A 20,737-nucleotide genomic window follows, 5' to 3' on the forward strand; every position below is an offset into this window, starting at 1 on the left:
CTGGTGCCCGAGGAAAGAAAAAAAATATAAATTCGTGTTTGGTTTCTTATCTTATAGAATGTCATTTACTTTTAATTTAAAAAAAATAAGTAAAAAAGTAAAGGAAAATACTTTTATGCAAAGTGAACAAATGTTCAAGGTTTAGAAAATTGAAGATTTCAGTGACAGTGACTCTTGTTTGTTTAAGAAGAAATTAGAGAAGAAATTGGGTAGAATTTTTGTATTTCTATTGTCTATTTGATTGTGATTTTTTTTAATTATAAGAAAAAAAATCCCCAAATTAGTATGAAATTGGTGAAGATATTTCTTTTCTTTTATTTTCAATTTCTGGAATTAAATCATTTTAAACATAAAAAATTAAAAATAATAATAATTAAACAAATAATAAAATAAAATATTTAATAATTGGAGTTAAGCATGCCATATTATCATTGTAAAATTTATATGATATTAATCAATTAAATTATTAATTATATAATTTTAAGATAATTATTCTAAAAACAAAAAATACTTTTATATATCTTTTATATTTTTGTTTTTCTTTAGTATCATCTTTCAATTTCTTTTTTTTTATTTCATTCTCTTATATTTGACATCTACTTCATTATATTCAGTGGTAAATCTTGACAAAAAAATTTGGGGTTAATCTCACCACTTGTAAGCTTTATTGTTGATTATATTGAATCGATTTGTTTGTACTTATTTTTAAAGGTAAGTACTTTTTTAAAAATAAGTAGACTTTTTTTACAATATTTTCCTAATCTACTGATTTAAAAAAAAATTACTTATTTTGATAACCAAATTCTATTTATTTCTTAAATAAGTAATTATTTAAAAATGAGTATTTTATGTTTAAACAAATTCATTTGTAAGAGTATAGTTCACACTAGTATCATAATTGTGATATTTCAAATATCACTTTAGCAAATTTTAGTGAAAGAAGTTAATTTGGATATACTTAAATAGATTTAAAAATAAAGCATGTTTTGAATCAAAACTTTATAGTATGACTTTCCATATAATTCTATAACTCCATTAAATTAAATGAGTGAATTAATAGAAGCAGTTATGTACATCTACCTAATCAACAAACAAAATTGAAACAATTTTTTTCATTATAATTTTAAAACCCGATTAATAATTAATTTCTTAATGGTACAGTTCTTATATCTCCTCTCTTTCATTCAATTTATATAGAAAAGAAACAAGAAAAAATTATTGATAAACTTCTTCATCTACAACTTTCTCTTATTTATTAACATCATGTTTACATGTAAAAGTGTTTAACCCTAATAAAAAATACAAATAACACAAATAAAATAGTTAAATATATATTTTTTAACATATAAAAAAAAGTTAGATAAAATTAAACATACATAAACATTACATATGTCAACACATTTTTAATCATAATTCACCCAAATAACTTATTCTTAACACTAGATGTATATTATCATAAAATATTCGTGTACCAAATAGTCTAGACATACATGAACTAGAGCTTACTAAGGAAGACTTTCAAAATTCACTCTCTATTAGAAAGAAATCTACCATTAGCAAGTAAGGTGGCAATGGCGACATCTAACTCATAAATAAGGTGTGCACTATTATAAAATCTTAAGGGACAAGGTAGAAGACCCTGCTACATAGACCACCTACCCGAAAGAAAATATTAATGAATGAATTAAGCGTGTACGTACAAATGCATATGACACAAATACTATTCACTATTTATCTAAAATGACCAAGCATAACTTAAATTTTCACACGGTCAAGACTTTATTCGACTTCTTACAACACATAAGTAATGTGCAACCAAATCTATCTCTAAATATAAATTTGTAACATTTACTGACATAAGTTTATGAAATACATAAGTTTATGAAATACATAAGTTTATGAAATACATAAACTAATGAAACAATAATACAAATGAGTATGCAGAAAATTAGAGAAGAAACAAAATTCAGTATTATCTACCCCTCTCGCCAAAAACCCACTATCAATATATGTTGTCATATGCCTCATACAAAAAAATTCAAATTTGAATTCGTTATTTCTTTCCTTACACTCTTATACACACTCATGTCTTCGAAATCAATTGACACATTGTAAGTAGGTGTTGTACTAGTTTCTCTCTCTATGTAAGATGGTACCATGACCATACACAACATTAAATGGTGGCATGCCAATGTGGTTGGGGTAATCATTATTATACCAATACTCTGCCCACTAGAATACGAAAAGTCAAGTTTAACATTTCTTACTTGGAATGGATAAGGTAGAGCACCAAAACTTCAAAATGTCCACAAATGTTGCTTCATTAGTTCATCAATGGCCAATTCTATAGTGTTAAATCTCTTAACATTCTTATTATCACAATTCTACATCATTTGTATAATGTGTTGAATATCAAATGAAAGTTGCTTAACTTCAGGGGTGAGTTCTTTTAAGAGAGTATATTTTCCTCCATGACTGATGTAAACCTTAGAAGGTTAGGAGGATCTTAATCAACTCAAAAGGTGTTAGAGAAATGAAACTTCATGATTTTATACTCATAATGGAGAAAGCATGAACCCCTATAGTGAAATTGTTGAAACAGTTGGTTCTGGAAGGGCAAGTTGAATAGAGCTTGTAGACTCTCTTTTTTAGCAAAGTAAACTATATTTTTTAGCACAAACACAACAAAGATTTATACTGGTTCACCCCAAAATGTGGGCTACGTCCAATTCTCCCTTAAGTAGACAACTTAGTAGATTTCACTAAACAAAATAATTGTTTACAATGAGTACACCAACATCTCCATATTACAAACAAGTCCACCAACTACTCCTAGTTTTACCTATCTCGTTTTTTTCTCTAAGATCAATACCACTTAAAATAACAAAGAAACACTTTCATAAAGAGCACAAATAAAGCTCACAAGGGTAAGGCTTTACACAGTGAAAAATTACAAATTTTTTCTCACCACCCGATATATTAGACGCTCTACTTAGCATATAGGAACAAATTAATTTTTTCTCAATAGATGTTGTATATGGCTTTTGTATCTTTAGCATATTATTCATTCTCTTTATATAGGCTTCAAACGATTATGGTTAATCATGCATCTTCTTAAAATTAGATCTTCATCTTTGTTGTAGTATACATTCAGAAAGGAAACTTCTTATCTAATTAATTTTTTGCATCTTAAACTTCAATCTGTTTATGGAAACATATTTAAAATATGTTGTAATAAAATTAGATTAATTAGATTCAATCATAGTTATATAAGAATGACAAACTTTTTTATTAGAAATTTATTTTGAACGTTAAGTTCAAATTGTTTCCAAACTTATATATTTTAAATATTGAAGTAAATCTTTGATTCTAAATCATTTAACAAGATTAATATGCAATTCGTTAGAACTTAATAATCATTAAAGACATATAAATCATAGTAGTTTAAAATTAGCAACTCCTAATAGGCTTAGCTTGATAGACATTCTAACACGTTAAAGACTATAAAGTCATCTAATGTGTTGAACGCCAACATAGGAATAATTATTACTGTTCTTTCTTACTTCTAGTAATCACTTCATATCTTATATTGTTTGTTATCATCAAAATCTCATAAACTACTTATATACAAAAGATCATTTAGTGGGATCTTAACTGTCTAATGTCTCAACAGAAACTCATTCAGTTTGTATTAGTTTCAATGTAAAAAAAGGTAAAAAAAAACAAAAGAAAAAATGGATTATGAAAACAGAACATGCCACCTTTAATGAAGAATCAAATGACAAGTGTATGGAGATTCGCAACTTGAGAAAGTCTCTCAAGAGAATAACAAAAGCAAGAGTAGAGAACTCTTCAAAAGGATAATTTCATTCAATCTTCAAAAGTGAATTTACAAATGAAGGAGACTCATTTTTATAGATTAGGAGGTCGACCTATGAGTGGAATGGACAAAAACACTTAGTTAACTTTGATAATCAAAAGCTAACTCCACTGAGCATGATTAGATACTTGTGATAGACACTCCCGAACGCTCTCCTTCTTCCTCGCGATAAATGTTCCCTCTTACTAGGATGTGTATACTGCTAATAAGGTTGTTCAAGATTTTCAGAATGAGAAGAGAACGAAAATTGAAAGGTTCTTTTTTATTATGGATTTGAGGTTGCAGCAACACCACCAGTAAAAGGTTGAGAGCGTCCACTTAACTATTAACATATCCTAGAAGAATATAGGGATCAAAAAGATTAAGAAGATGAAAAAGGGATGTTGGGAATTTTTTTTATTTTTTCTTAAGGGTAAAATGGAAATTTCACCACCCTTATGGTGGTGTAGGAAGAAATTATGGGAGTGCAAGAAGAAAATTCACAAAAACTCTGCTCAAAACACGATAAGAGAGTTTTGTAATTGTTGTGTAATGGATTCTTACATAAACATAAGGAAAATTTTCATGCACCTCCATTGGTTCTTCATCTCCATATAATTTTAAAAATCCAAACATACCCTTATCAGTATATGTTAGGGTTTAGGTTTTCTAGGTCACTTGTTCTTCATTTTCTAGGTGACTCGTGCTTTGTTGGAATGGTTGATTGTGGGTGCGTATGGCTGGTTGTAGTTAATGGTGGTCGTTTGTTGTTGGTGGTACTGAAGTTGGTGGTGTTAAAGGTTGTGGTGAAGTGGATGATTGAAGTGAACTTTCTTTTAGCTTTTACTTTAATCTTTTTTCACTTTTTTGTCTATTGGATTAAGCAATTTGTAACACCTCCCATTTGAAATGTACACATCAAATTGAGCAATCTGAAAGCTTGAATAGAATTTGGGATTTCATACCAGGTTGTACAATCCATTTTGTGAATTTAATTTGTAAACCAGATTGTACAATCCAGTAGACAATCTCGAACCTGATTTTAGCTTTCGAATTATCAATCTGATATATTACAAAAAGCAAACTAAATTGTACAATTCGGTATGAAATTAAAAAAAAATGTGCACTGAATTGTACAATTTGGTATGCATATCCTGGATCCGATTAAACATACCAGATTGTCCAATCCGATATATTAATAAAAATAAAGAAAACTGGATTGTATAATCTGGTATCAAAGCAACACAACAAAGAAAAAACATGGTCTAGGAGAGAATTATGATAAATAAGGATTTTTAAGAAATGGCAAAAAAGTATTTTTCACATTTATTATAGAGGTGTAGGAGGAACCGATAGAGGTGAAGGGAGAATTTGCCTTAACAATTTGAATTTTCTTCCAGAATAAACCAAAAATTCTCTCTCCACCTTCATACTTCCGCATGAACTTCCATATTAATTGTGAAAAGTAGATTTTAATCTTTTTAAAAAATTTAAATAACCATAAATGAAGCATAATCTCTCCTTTTTAAATAATATCAATTGCACCACCACACACGTTACCTTCTTTTTAACTGCAACACTTTCATTCTTCTTCAACCACAACATCTAAAAGAGTAGTTTCATTATTTGAACGTGTGTGAAAGGATTTTGACAACAATATTCATTGTATTTAATGTTTTCGATTGCGAAAATAATTTTTTTAAAAAAAAAATTATACTTCATTATTGCACTTTACAAATTTTGTACTAAATTTCGTAACTTTAAAAAAATAAAAAAATAAACTAACAAAAACGCATTCACTATTAATAAAATTTTCGCAAAATATACCGCAAACATCAATATTTATCATTAGAGCTACCACAAACATTCACCACCATTCTAAAATGTTTAAAAAAAAAATCACAATCGTGATATTATTGAAATTAAAAATAAAGATGAAAGGTGCATGGTGAATTTGCCGAAAATATATCCAAATGCTTCTGTTTTTTAATAGGTTCCCACGGCTCCAATTTTAGCTCTTGTATTTTTCTTTCTTTTTAAAAAGAATCACGTTTTTGAAAAATAAATGAAATAGTAATTTTTAAGAAAATCAAAATTATTTTAAACTGAAATTTTAATTAGTTAATAGAATACTTTATTTTAAAACAGTATTACATTTTGTGTTTTTATATTTGTAATAGAAATCTGTTTTCAATAATTAAAAAATAGTATAAAAATTGTTATTATTGTTATGCATTTAATTAATTACTTTAAGTTGATGATTTTAATTAATTTATATAACTTTATTAAATATGTGATAGTTATTAGTATTGTAAATTTATGTATATGTAAAATTAAAAGTATAAAACATTAACTTCAAAAAATACAAACAATTCAATTTTGAAAGTGTAAATTTATTATTTATCACAGGAAAACTTCTAGTTCAATTTTAAAATATTAAATTCTCGTCATTTTCTTGGTTTAGAAGGTATAACTACCACACATTCCAGAAAATTAATTTTTGAAAATACTATTATTATCCAAAAAATAAACCAAATTTAAAAAAAAAAAAAAACTAAAGTCCTTATAAATTCTTACCATCATCTCACAGATGTAGCTAGATTAATAGTATTTTAAGTACTTCTCACTTCATTGCAAAGCTTATCATTTCAAGCATTCCAAATTTACTTTTTCATTTTTTTTCAAGCATTCCTGATGGCATTTCATGAAGGTCTTCTTGAATCATGTAAGAAAAAGTGGTGCGGAAGCTATGAAGGTGTGTGAGCAAGATCCTCCTAAGAGTGGTGTTGATCTTGAAGGTGCATGAAAGGTATGATTATAGGGAGGTTCGGCCAGTCCAAGAAGATGTGAAGGAAGTGAAGTTTAGAGCCTAAAATTCTAGGGGAAGCAAAGCTTGGCACAAAATGGCAGCATAACTTTACTCACAATAAACTTGAAAATACAAGGTGTAGGCTCCTCCTTTTATAGGCTAAGGAGAACCATAATGCAACCCTAATGCTAGTCAAATGAAATGTAAAATGTGAAGCACATGAGTGCACATGGCACATGGGTGCACAAATGAGCACATGGGGAGGGGTGTGTCTAGTTTTTATGCTCACCCCCTCCATGGGCTTTCTAGACTGGCCTTGGTAAATTTAGAGGTTTTTTTAGAAACTCTAAGTTTACCTAGGGTGGTGTTTTAGGTGCCAAAATTAATTCTAAGAAAATTACAAATAAAGTTCATATGCTAATTTTGACAAAAAATTAAAGTCTACTCTACACTAGAGTTTATGGCATTTGAACATGTAAAATGACATTTGAATATGTAAAAGAACGTCTTCTTGGATCCTCTTGGCCATAACTCTATGGTTGGCCCAAATCTACCCTTTGGTGGGCTTGTGCTTGGGCCTCTTCCATCAATTCCAATTTACTGTAAGTGTAATCTCACTTCTTTTTATGGAGCGAAATCTCACTTATTATCAACTTTTTTGCTTTCAATTTCAAAAATTATTAGTAATTAAAATATATTAATACCATTTAACAACAACTTATAAATTAACTATTTATATTTAAATGCATCCATAGAAGGCCTTGATTCCTCCCCCACCTTCATTTTTCTCAACTAAGAAATACACTTTCAAGACTGAAACTCCATAATTTCTTCTGCAACCTCATTTTAAAAAATAACAAAATTAATTATTCCAAATTTAACAATTCATCAATTTTAAATTCTGAATTTCTCAGTTGTAGTGCTTGGCGTGTATTTTTGAATCCAGAAGATAACTTTCAAACTATACAACTCTACAATTCTGAATATAATATTTAATTTCAAATTATGGAATTCATAAGAATTTATTTATTCGGAAAAAAATTCCAAATTTTACAATTCAAAGATTTAATTAGACTTTTCAATAAGGTACGGATATGCAAGAAGGCAAGGGAGGTGCAGGAAGAAAACGGCCACTCCAATGTGTAAAATATTTTAGTTATTAATTATCCTAATATCTAAACCAATGTCTAATTCGGAATAAGAATTGTTATACTGCATACCAATTTATTAAAATCTATACTTACATTGAAATGTATAAAATAAGACATGGTAAGATATAACAAGAACAGAACAGCACAAACAGTTTCTCAATTGTCACATAAATGCAATTTAATTACAAGATTCATTTAAAAAAGGGAAAATGAGCTCCTAAACAAAAAACCAGGAATGGTGTGACAGCCAATCAAACAGCTTCTGAAAACACCAAGCTCTAGTAGTAGCCTCTAACTCCACAAAACTTTTTAAGAATGAATGAATGAACAAATTTAGTATCAGTGATCTCTGACTACAAAAGGAATTTAAACAAATCATGAGCCATTATGAGTCATTGTTCGTGCTGACCGTATTCCAGGATGAAAAAGGGTGTATGAATGTTAAAGGGTTGAAGAGGGCTATGAAAAACTCCAAATCTGGAATAGTAGTTAGTACCATCATCCATAAACAAAGTAATAATAAATCCAAACAAGCAAGCTGTGTATGACTTTAAATATAGATGCTTAGCGGTGGGAACCTACAAATACTTTTTCATCAAACAGATCCCCAGAAACTCTCCAAGACAAACAAATGTGGAGACTACTCCCTCCGAACTCAAAATACACAAAGCAAGGGTCATATTTTGTGGAGTTAATATAAATTAACAAATTTCAACTACCTCAATCCTTATCTTTAGCCCTAAGCACCACCATCAATATACATAATTGAGGATAATTCAGTAGAAAAAAATACTTATTTATTATATGAAAACGACAAAATATTAAATGAGCTTAACTACTATTCTTGAGAACTTTGAAACTAGTTAATTTTGTTCATATTTAAGTGCAGACAGAGGTAGCAGATAGGATATAAAATGTCTAATTGGCAACGTCATGAATTTAACTCCCCTCTGACATGAAGAAAATGTCTACCATTCGATGCTAAACGCTAAAATCTTAAGTGTCTTAGAAAAAAAAGAGTTCAGATCAGTAATCTGCCTCTCTATGATCCAATTTACGAATGCTAACATGGAATGCTGTCAAAAGAGCCCTTAGAATAGTGACATGAGAACCCTGTTCAAGACTAATTAAGATCTATCTCATGGATATGATCTAACTAGGCATGTAACTAAATCACAGCAACTGCAGCAACTAGTTTAACCTGAAAAGGTTGAGTCAACATCTTTAACATAGGCTAGCCAAACATAACTTAAGGAAAGATGGAGAACAAGTACTCTTTCAAACAAATTTCTAGTAAGTATGACCTACAATAATACACAATGACACAACTCCACCACGATTCTAACTAAATATCATATCCGGAATTGTGACAGACTAACTTGCAAACATCTGAATATCACAAAAGCACAATGTGCCTATCTAAAATCATATAGGCTGATAACTCATGGGAATCTCTAGATTGATGATGCTCAGGAAGCTCTAGACTGATGTTGTTTCTACCTTCTGTTGTCTAAGCATTAAATAAAACTGACATGCTAGTGGCTCTTCTGACTTCTAGAAAGTGGTCACCTGCAGTAAGTGCCTTGTGTCTAGAAAATGCTTAAACCTGCATGCAAATTCTACTGCAAAGCTTAGTAATCAAACTATCTTGTGTAAGGATGGTAACGACTACTGCCACCATAGCTTCCCCTACTGGGATACACTCCACCTCCAGCTCCACCATAACCAGCACCTGGGCCTGATTCATAACCCCCACCAGTGCCCGGACCACCATAGCTCCCATAGCCCCCAGCACCTCGTCCATACACACCTAACCCACTGCTGCCATAACCAGCACCAAGACCACCCATGTATGATCCGTAGCGACTAGAGTAGCCAAACGATGATTCTCCTCGAAAGCCAGCATAGCCACCAGCACCACTGCCACCATAACCCCCAAAACTACCACCAAAGTCATCTCCAGCCCCATACCCACCATAATCGCCAAGCCTACCCGCAAACCCTCCACCAAGTGACCTATAAGAACCAGGACCATACCCGCTACCGCCAAAACTTCCATAAGAATCACCAAATCCACTGAATCCATCATTGTAAGAACGTGCCCTAGAGTCACTAGCAAACGGAGCAAGAGAAGCTGGGTTTGAGGATTTCTTTGGTTCAGCCTTCTTGATCTCAACCTACAACAAAGAAGTGAGTCAACCTAGGTTTATTTATAAGCACAATTTTATTTTGCCTGGGTTGCACGAACAAATAATAAACCTGAAGCAACACCACTCTCTCCAGCAATAGCAATAATTTAGTAACAGAAGCATGCATTCACACAATAAATTATCTAGAAGCAAAATTCTTTCAGAACAAAATCTTTTGCCGTTATAACAGACCACCTACCTCCTCTTCACAACTAGCACATCCATTTTTAAACACGTGAAATAAAACACTCACCTGAGTACCAGCCATATCAATCATGCTCCCATCTTCCAAAATATTATCCACAACCTTTTCACTATCAAAAACTATAAAGCCAAACCCCCTTGATCGCTTTGTAGTGTGGTCCCGTATAATCTCATGCTCTACCACCTTCCCATAGTTGGAGAAGAAGTTCTTGAACTCATCTGCAATCCACACACCAAATATAAATCAAAACACACAATAAGTTCCACAGATCCAATAAAGATGTAAACACCTTGTTCATCCAAGTTTAATTCCACACCAGACACATCACTCCTCAAGAAAATAAAACTCTCACCCAAGTCCCTGCAAAACTAATAAAATCATTCACGTTCATTGTTTATTCCAGAGACCAGAGTGCCATGTGCTTAAATTCTAACATGGCTAATATTTGTCATATTCAGTGCTTAATTTCTAGTATTGCCAAAAACATTAGTGTATTAAGACTTTTTGTCACGGGTTGAATTCGGTCTGGTCAAAATTAGGGTTGATCTCTTTTTTTCTTCAAAAAAACGAAATGACAACAAATAATAAATAGTAAAGTAATTATTTTTATTATCTTACTAACATCTTCTCCATTATTCTAACATGACTAAGTGTATATGAGTCAGTTTTACCCAAATCCCTCTTTCCGAGGCACGTTCAAACTCTGTTCTCACATTTCATTGCCGTTAACGGAGCTGAAAGTGAATTCAAACCAAACACAACATTTGTATGTAACCTTCAGTGCAAAATTCATGAAGAACATTTGTGATTAAAAGTAGGGTTTCCCCACACTTTTCTTATCTAAAACAACCTAAACATGAATAATGGATAAATAAAGTGATAATTATTATTATGTGAACGAGAATTGGACCTTCGGATACTGATGTTGGAATACCGCCGACGAAGATCTTCTTGGTTTTGAAGTCATTAGCCTGCGACGAACCCTTGGGAATTGTCCTCTTGATCTCGACCTGGAAGGAGCAAAACGCCAGAAAGGGATCAAAAAGGTGGGTTAAAAAGTTCAAAACGCAGGAAAAGAGCGAAGAAAATAGAGTACCTGCTTGCCGTTGATGATGTGGTTGTCCTGAATGACTTGATCAACGACGGAGGGATCCGCGTAGGTGATGAACCCGAAGCCCCTGGGTCGACCCGTTTGACGGTCTTTCATGATAACGGAGTCCGTTATCTCGCCGTACTTCTCGAAGTACTTTACAAACGTCTCTGATAAGAAAAAGCAAATCGAATCAGAGAAAATTAACAAAGCGGATCAAAGAAAATCAACATAACTCTGATAGAAATTAAGAAATTGAATAAAAGAATATCAACGAATAAAAGAAACCGCGTGGCTTTTAAGACCTAGGGTGGTGTCTTTGGCTAACCCTCCGATGAAGATTTTCCTGCAGAGAAAGGAGAAAGTGATAATAGAAGCTTGAAAATGAAGGAGAATGAGAAAGAAAGGTGAAGGAAACAAACCCGGGACTGGCGCCGTCGCCGGAGTGAGGGTTGTCGGATTTTCTAGAAGCCATTGTTGCAGATCGAAATCTGCAATGTGCGGAGAGCTATGAAGAGAAAACAGAGCCAAGACAAAAAGAGAGACAGAGGACTCGCTAGGTTTTCGGAGAACCTTTGTGTGAGTTGTACTCGTGGGCTGTGCTTCGGTTTCTTTCTTTCAAACATTTGGGCTTTGTCACATCCATTCACACTATACTTATAACATTACTTTTTACATTCCCATAAATTCTTCCCGTACCCGAAGATTTGAAAATGTTCACGCATATTGGTAGTTTGTGTTCTTGAAACTTCACTAAGGAGATGGTGGTGTTGAAAGCTAGATTTTGACACATCATTTCAACTAGGCTCATTCTCCTTGCAACATATCAATTTTGATAATTTTGATATGCACCCAAAACTTGCATATGAAAAGTTTGTTTTGCCCTTATTTAAAACACTTCTTAGGATTCATTGAGGCATTGAATCCTCATGGTTGAGCACGACTGTGGCGCAAGGAGAAGGAGTTGTCGATGGGAAAGAAGTGTGCACCGCAAAAGGCAACGTTTGGTTGGTTGTGCTCATTGAAGAATAAGGTAAGTTTTTCGTGAAATGGGTGACTTCCAGATATATATCCGAATGTGGTTTTTGAAATTCGGATGGGGAAATCTGAAGGTCTTCTGGATGTTGTTGTACGGAAGAACAAAGAAGAAGTGGTGGCTTCTGGATTTGGATATCCGTAAATGTCCCGGATATGGTAATCTAAAAGTCATTTATGTAGTGTGTGCGCGTTTTTTTTTTTTTTAATTTGAGACCATTTCATGAAATGCTTAGGAACATGGTGAGGACTAGAGGAGGAGGACCTTCTAATATGGATCGTGTGCGACCAACTGCATTTATGAGAAGGAAGCATGATGGTCCTAGTAATTTAGTTGCAAATGAGAAGAAGTGGAAATTGATGATGAAAGTTATCTAGAAGGGCCAGTGGAAAGTCATTACTAATTAATTATGAAGATCATGTGACGAGACAATTATGGGATGTTTTGGTAAGTAATGAACATTAATTGAGTGTGTTATTTATGTATTTGTTGATTATTGTAGGATCGTGGTGAACTTAAGGTCGTTTTTCATGGGAGAAAGGTGAATAAGTTAGGAGCACCACATGACGCATAGAGGCTGCAGTAGACATGTTTGGGTTAGGTGGTCTCATTCATGCAAGTTATGAGAATTTAGACAGATGATTGTTTTGTGCATTCGTAGAGAAGTGGCATGCAAAGACAAACACATTTCATTTACCTATTGGGGAGATGACCATCACTCTTGATGATGTGTCAAATTTGTTGCATTTGCCCATTGTTTGGCAATTTTATACACACCAAACCTTAGATGCAGATAGGGCGAATGACTTGTTGGTAGAATCCCTACATGTTGACCATGGAGTTGCAGCTTAAGAGACACGACACTGCTTGGGAGCTAATGTGCACCTCAGTTGGTAGAGAGATGTGTACGAGGACGCATGCTCAAGGACGCAATGGACTATAGCTGTCAGAATTTATTTGCTTCACCTTGTTGGTTGCACTTATTTGCTCAACGTGATCTCCATCAGTATGGATATGTGCAGATGATCCCTCGGCACCCATCTGTAGTTAAAGATGGTGACCTCACTACAAATGAAATGGATCGGTGATGGTTACATTTCAATGATTATGTCATACAGGATATAATACATTCAACAATATATGGAGTGATTTTGATCGATATCACATTCATATTTCTTTGACATGCCTGAGGATGATCGTCTAGGAGTCATACCCTCATAAGCATTTTCCCCCACAAACCAGTTACAACGCATCCTCAAGAGACATATCTTGAACATCCTGCTCTGGTATGTATGAACCATTAATAATTTATTGATTTGTGTTGATTTATGTTTAATATTATAACATTCATGGTTGTAGGGTATTTGTCGTAAAATTACACAGACATTGCAACCATTACTTAATCACGGTGATTTGGTGGAGGGAAGCATTGTGTGGAAATGAATACAAGGAACCTTGATGTTAACATGAGGAGCGATGAATGATAGAGTTGTGTACGTTAGGAGGTGTTCACGTATGAATGATTGATTTATTCAAAAATGTATTAGGGAAATTGTAATTGTTGTAATATTTTCATTTGTGAACGTTCTTGTTTGAACTTTAACAAATACTTACTTTTGTTTTAATGTCAGTAGGTTTATGCTTAAGTGTATTTGGTGCGTGGTTTTGTTTATATTCTTTAAATTGGTTTAGGGTTTTAAATTTTGTCCATTGAAAATACCAAAATTCATGACATTGTGAAATTTGTACTCCTTATTAAGAAATATGGTTTCTAGATATGGAAATTCGTAGGAAATGATGTGCGTTCCAGATATGCAAATTCGGAAGCATTGTAATGGCTTCCGGATAATGGAATCCATAGGCATACTTGTGGTTCTGGATAATAATATCCCTAGGCAACAATGTGGGTTATGGATAGTATTATCCGTAAGCAATGTTGTGTATTCCAAATAGTGATATCCATACTTAGGCAATGATAAGCATTGTAATGAACATTATTTGTAATGATTCTTTAAACTTCATTTGTCATATACTTATTCTAAATCGAAAAAATCTTTAAACATCAAAATGAAATTTACAAATGTTATAATTATAAGCACATATCATTACAAATGTTGTGATGTGAGTTGATTTTAGGATTGTTCATTTAGGTGACACTTTAATTTATGATTAAGATTTTTAAGCAATTAAGAGTGAGAACCTAAGGAAAATCCCCACATGCCATTATATTCTGACGCTCAGGTCGATTTATGTTTTAGTAAAGGGTGTTAGTTCAGGATCAAAATTATATATCTTACGGTGTTTATATATTTATAGTGGTAGTGTTGGCATTCAGTTGTACAAATGGTTAAATTAGGCTCAATATAATTCAATTGTCCATTAATCACGATGTGTAAGTGTTTCACTACAAGAAAAATCATTTTAGCTGTCAACAAAAAGTGAGGGTTATAAAAAGAAGTCACTAGCAAGGGTGAAGTCTACTCAAGTTGAACACAAAAATAAATGTCAAATATTGTGTCCACAATTGAGACCTTTAACTCACACTTAAAAATTATTAAAATAATAATAATAATAATAATAATAAGTTAGCATCTATAACGGGGACACAAAATAGATGCAATGAAAAAAATTAAGTGATATAATAAACTTGAGTCTAGAATGAAAACACAAAGTGAATGCAAGTTAAAAATTATTAAAATAATAATAATAAGTGCGTATAGAATGGAGATACAAAATAGATGCAATCAAAAAATAAGTTGCAGAATGATATTGTGTCCAGGATGGGGATACAAAGTGGATGTAAGTTAATATTTTATTACATTTAACATAGATCTAGGCGACACTAATATTTGTTTTCTAGGTAGTGTCCCCAATGGCGACAATTTACTCACATTTGCTTTCTCACGTAGTGTCCCCAACAGTGACGCTAAATTTAATTATTGTTAGAGATCCCATGTCGACTAGAGATTAAGACATTTCATAGTATGTTAATGGGTGCAAACCTCACCTTATAAGCTGAATTTATGAGGTTGAGTTAGGTTTAAAGTCTACTTCTTAATATAGTATCAGAGTCATTTCGAGCTTATCCTAACAATTGTTTGTTGGGCTTATCGAGTCACCTACTATCAGTCCGTTATCGGACCACCCATAATATATAGTCTCACACATATAAGTGGGTGCAAACATCACCTTATAAGTCGATTTTATGAGGTTGAGTTAGGCTTAAAATTCATTCGTAATAATTATTTAATTTTATATTCATTTTAGTGTCCCCCAAACCTACGTTATAGTTAAATAATATATTTTTCTTTATGTAGGCTTAGCCAACACTACCTCGTAAATTTGTGTCTCATTGGAGGTCGTCTCTAATGCATAGCCACCAAAAGATTAACTTTCATTTCTATTGGGACAGTAAGCCCACACTAGTCCCATGTAGCGTCTTTTTTTTTGCATTTTGCGTCGCGTATTTGGGGAATCTATCATCATTATTTCTTATAATGTTTATTGTACAATGATTCTTAATGATCTCGTTAATTCTTTCGCGTATCTAGAAGGAGGTTTGTGTGGACTGTCAAGATATCAAGTAGTCGGATAGGTCTTGATATTCGATACCTCAACAGTACAAGATCCATCAAAATAGATGTGGAATCATGGTTCATGGAGCCATGGTTTCTTGTCATTTTTAATGATAAAGATGTTATGTGTTTGTGTACAAAGGAATTTTAACATCTTTATGTATAATCTTTTTATTAAAGAAATTAAGTTTTTGTTATCATTTGAACTTATTAATATACTTTTAATTTTAAATCACACACGTATGGATATACATTATATGTAAGATATAATTTAATATTTTAAATAACTATTTTTAAAAAATTATTTCTTGAAAAGTATATAAATATTTTCAATAATATACATAATTAAGTAAATATATTTTAATTATTTTCAATATTCATTATTTATAGAGATAATGTAATATTTCAGTTTAACATGACTAATAAATATTCAACAAACATAAAAGATATATAAAGTGAGATTTGCATTCGTTTATATATTGTAAAACATTCTTATATCGAGTTGATGTGATATCTCTAACACACTTCTTCAAGTTAAAACCTGCCAACTTGTATATAATAATGCTATGTGTAGCGATCCGATAACAAATGATCCGATAAACCTAACAAACTTTAGTTATAATAACCTTTATATGACTATGATACCATGTTTTGGTTATAATAAACTTTATATGATTATGATACCATGTTAACTTAATCTTATAAAATCATTTCACACCTGTTTATATACTGTAAAATAAAATGTTTGTATATTCAGTGAATGTGTGATTTCAAAAAAAAATAAAAAAAATAGTTACCAAAGATACTAATTAATGACATCTGTTTTTAATTGAAACAAGTCAAACCACGATTGAACTCAACTTACGTTTTGGCAAATTAAGTTGAACTTATAACTGAAAAACAAACATGTCTTAATTTCTTTGATCGAAACAAAAATGATGGAATTAGGGTTTTAGCAAAGAGTTAAAATTGTTTGAGAAGTGAGCATGCAGAGAACACCAAAAGCGTTATTACCCAGGAAAAATCAAAACCCTACAAATTTCATGTTAGCATGATCTAACAAAACGGGGAAATGTCCATCAATAATAATGTCACTCATGTGATAGATACTCAGAGTTATGCCCCACAGAATTAATTGATTACTTTTATTACTATTATTATTATTATTTTATATTTTAAACATTATTTTCATCGTGTAAATGCATGAATGGATCCTGAGAAAATTAGTATAAGCCTTCTTATTTCTCTTGTATTGTTCTCATTGTTTCCACATTATTAGTCAATGTCAACTCATGCAAATTAATGAAGCAAAAATTAGTTCGTGTCTTTCATTCACAAATTTACGTTGATTACGCTAAATCATTTTGTTCCGATACCAATAACTATTTGAAAATTACAAAATACTGGATAATTGTTAAATTGATGTGAAATGGTAAAATATATTCATATTATAAAGCATTTTAAATTGATGTGAAATGGTATAAAATATATTCATATCATAAAGTATTTTAATTTGGTGTGAAGAAACTACTCCATAACATACGCTACTTTAATTCTAACCACTTTACATGTTTTAGGAAATTTATTTTACGTTTAATTGTTGTTTTCTAATTTTTGAATTTTTTTAATTGATTAACTTTCTCTATTTTAAAAATTAACTGAAATGTTTTATCTCTAGGCAAAATTCTTTTCTCTGAAGTCTTTAAATTTGTATTTCCCATTTTAAACAACCAAGAGCTTGTAATAATGAATTTAAGATTAAATAAATAATAAACGAAGACCACTTTATTGCTATTTGTGAAAATAATTTTTCATATATATAAATAAGGATACATAAAGATATTGTTTTAAGAGTTTAGATTGGAGGTGATATTTTAATATTTTATATGATATTTTTTTACTTATTAGTTTATATATTTTTTATGTCTCCTCTTGAAAAAAAAATCTAACAATGAGTATTAAAGGAAAAATTATTTTGGTGATCAACTCATTTTTTTTATCAAATAAATTATTATTATTTTTCTATTTTAAGGAATCTGTCTCTACCAATATATAAGTAAAAAAAATCCAACATAATAAGTTTTGAGTTGAAGATATATCTCTCCCCAATGTTTCTTTCTAATGGAATATATAATATGTATGCTAAAATTTTATTAAATAACATAATTTAAAATAAATAAAAAATAGTTAAAAAAATAAAATAAATATTTTGTTTCTTTTAAAGGGCAATAAAAAAAATCTGAAGTGTGGTGCAATGCAAACAGGTACTCGGAAATGAAGCGACAGTTTATGGATAAACAATGGGCAAGAAGTGGCACTTAGAGAGTTAGATTTAGTGGGGGAAGCACCACTACAAGTTACATAATCTTTTACAAAATAAACCAACTGTTTCTTTAGATAAGGCATTCATTTATATTTTTTTTCCACAATTTCAAAAGCAAACCAAATCATGCCCACTCAATCCACAATCACAATCAAGACACATGTGACATCCAACATCAACATCACAATAATTATATATTTTTTAAAAATAAATAAATTTCACTTTATTTTAATTTTATAAAACTGATTTATATATCTCGATTTTATTTCAATTTTATAAAACTGATTTATATATCTCGATATTTTATTTCTAATTCATGTGTAATTGATTTTATTTCTAGTTCATGTATAATCTTTAGTACATCTCCTTCATATCAAAATAGTTCATATTGGTAATTTGTTTCGTGTGTGAAACTAAATTTGATGAATGACATAATAACAAATAACATGATAAATCTAATACATGTTCGTTAAGATAAATTAAAAATTATTTTAATAACATATTAAGAAATATATTTTAAGCCTATTAAGAAATGAAATTTAAGTTTAATTTAACCTTATAAAACGACTTATAAGGTGATGTTTGCACTCATTTATATATTATAAAATGCCATAATTTTTAGTTGATGTGAAATTTCCAATATACCTTCACATCGATACTGCCAATTCGTACGTGAGACTATATATTTATGGGTACTCCGATAACGACCTGATTATGGATAAACTGATAAACCCAACAAACTCTTGTTATGATAAACTCAAGATGACTATGTATTAAGAATTATACTTCAAACTTAATTTAACTTTATAAAATCGTCTTATAAGATAAAATTTATAACTAATAATAAATAATGGATGTAGAATTTTTAACAAAGTTAAAGATGAAATTTATATTCACTTACTTATATATATGTTTTTAATTTGTAAATCTCCAACATTTTTTCAAGGTTCACCGTAACCCTATTTCATTTCCATGCTATTCACACATTCATGTCACTTCCTGCAGTATTTTTTTAAAAAAATATTTTTTATTCACAGCCACCACTTTGATCTTTAAACGTGCAGAAAACCACGTTTTTCGCTTTCTTTTTAGAAGATCAAATTAGTCTCTATGTAAATAATTCAATTAATTTTCAGCATAGAGTTCAATAATATTGAATTTACTATCAATTTGATTTTTCAATTATATTTTAGTCACGATTTACTTCCTCAAAAAACTTAAGAATGAGACGTATTGTATAATTTTGAAGCTGGGTTGATAAAGAATTATTATGATAAAAATAGAATAATTCTTAAAAGTAGATTTTAAGTCAAATTTAATATTAAGAAATTAATTTCAAGATAAATTTTATATTCATTTATATTATATTGAAATTGTCAAACTCTTTACATCAAAATTTTATAATTTTAAGATTTTATAATTTTAAGATATAAAATCTTCTAAAATTGATTTATAAAATAAAATTAGTAATAATTTATATAATATAAATTTATCTTTCGTGTAATTGATGTGGAATTTTCAACAACAATATAATTTTTTTTATAATATTATTTTAATATTATATAATTTAATGCAAATAATAGCATTATTTACAGTGAAATGATATATTTTTAATAAGTATTACAAACACTGGCGGTATTCTATGATCTATTCAAAATGAGTTTTTCTGAAACAATCACTTTTTTTAACTTGTCTAAGAGTGAACACATGTATCGATAGCAAATTACATATAATTCAAGAGGGTTTGTAAAATGTGTAAAATCAAGAGAATTAAAGAAAGCTTATTTTAATTTCTGTGATAAAAAAACTAAAACTTATGTGAATATTAAGGGATCAGAAGCTGAGAATCTGTCAAATAATAGGCCCAAAAATATGAAATTAGTTAATAAATTAATATAAAACTAGTCAATAAATCAATACAAAATTAGTCAATAAATTAATATGAAATTAGTGAATAAATTAACAGTACACGTGGAACTGACCATGATATTTTTCTTTTTAAAGAACCGACTATGGTATTTGATGTGTAAGTTTAATTTGATTATTCATTTGTATAACAGGTTTATGTAATAAAAGAAAAAAGTTAAATTACCGATAGATTTGATAATTATTTAATAACTTTTAATCAGGGTTTAATTTTTTAAGATGTAAAAAAGATAAAAATATTGACTATAGTAGTTGTATTTAAGAAGTTTAGTTATTATACAATAATGATAGAAGACTTTGTTAGAAGATATTGGATAGAGAAGTACGTTAATTAAAGTAGGCAGCAACTAATATAATACTAATAACCATATAATTAGAAAAATATTATGCAAATTAAATCATAATTAGGCAAGTGATTGATGTGGGTACCAAACCAAGCAAACCAAGCACCACAAATGCTTAAAAAGCCAACTCATAAGTAAAATATAAAATAAAATGAAACAAAATAAGATAAAAAGATAGTGAAAAAGTTAACATCTAACAAACCCATTTGCCCACTTCACCCAACATGTGA

At 30.5% G+C, this 20,737-nt stretch overlaps 1 protein-coding gene across 2 annotated transcripts; it reads right to left on the reverse strand.

The window, feature by feature from the left end:
- Positions 1–8,988: 8,988 nt before the first annotated feature.
- Positions 8,989–12,583, reverse strand: LOC137830956 (heterogeneous nuclear ribonucleoprotein 1). Of its 2 annotated transcripts, none has more exons than XM_068638388.1 (6): positions 11,726–12,583; positions 11,609–11,649; positions 11,310–11,473; positions 11,124–11,223; positions 10,262–10,431; positions 8,989–9,996 (listed from the first exon to the last, which is right to left on the reverse strand). In XM_068638388.1, exons 1-6 carry the CDS (start codon positions 11,776–11,778, stop codon positions 9,463–9,465), a joined length of 1,062 nt encoding a protein of 353 aa, XP_068494489.1. In that variant the 5' UTR covers positions 11,779–12,583; the 3' UTR covers positions 8,989–9,462. The 2 variants fall into 2 exon arrangements, with proteins under 2 accessions (XP_068494489.1, XP_068494491.1); XM_068638390.1 differs by having other exon boundaries at positions 11,592–11,649; positions 11,726–11,886.
- Positions 12,584–20,737: the final 8,154 nt, after the last annotated feature.

The sequence above is a fragment of the Phaseolus vulgaris genome, chromosome 6 (genome assembly GCF_000499845.2).
Source record: "Phaseolus vulgaris cultivar G19833 chromosome 6, P. vulgaris v2.0, whole genome shotgun sequence".
Lineage (NCBI taxonomy): Eukaryota > Viridiplantae > Streptophyta > Magnoliopsida > Fabales > Fabaceae > Phaseolus > Phaseolus vulgaris.

What these genes read in the sequence shown, in the direction of transcription:
- LOC137830956 (XM_068638388.1), bottom strand. Translation starts at nt 11,778, where the DNA reads ATGGCTTCTAGAAAATCCGACAACCCTCACTCCGGCGACGGCGCCAGT. An exon ending in GGCGACGGCGCCAGTCCCGG is followed by an intron (nt 11,650 to 11,725) that starts GTTTGTTTCCTT and finishes CTTTCTCTGCAG; the next exon opens with GAAAATCTTCATCGGAGGGT. An exon ending in ACATCATCAACGGCAAGCAG is followed by an intron (nt 11,224 to 11,309) that starts GTACTCTATTTT and finishes TGCTCCTTCCAG; the next exon opens with GTCGAGATCAAGAGGACAAT.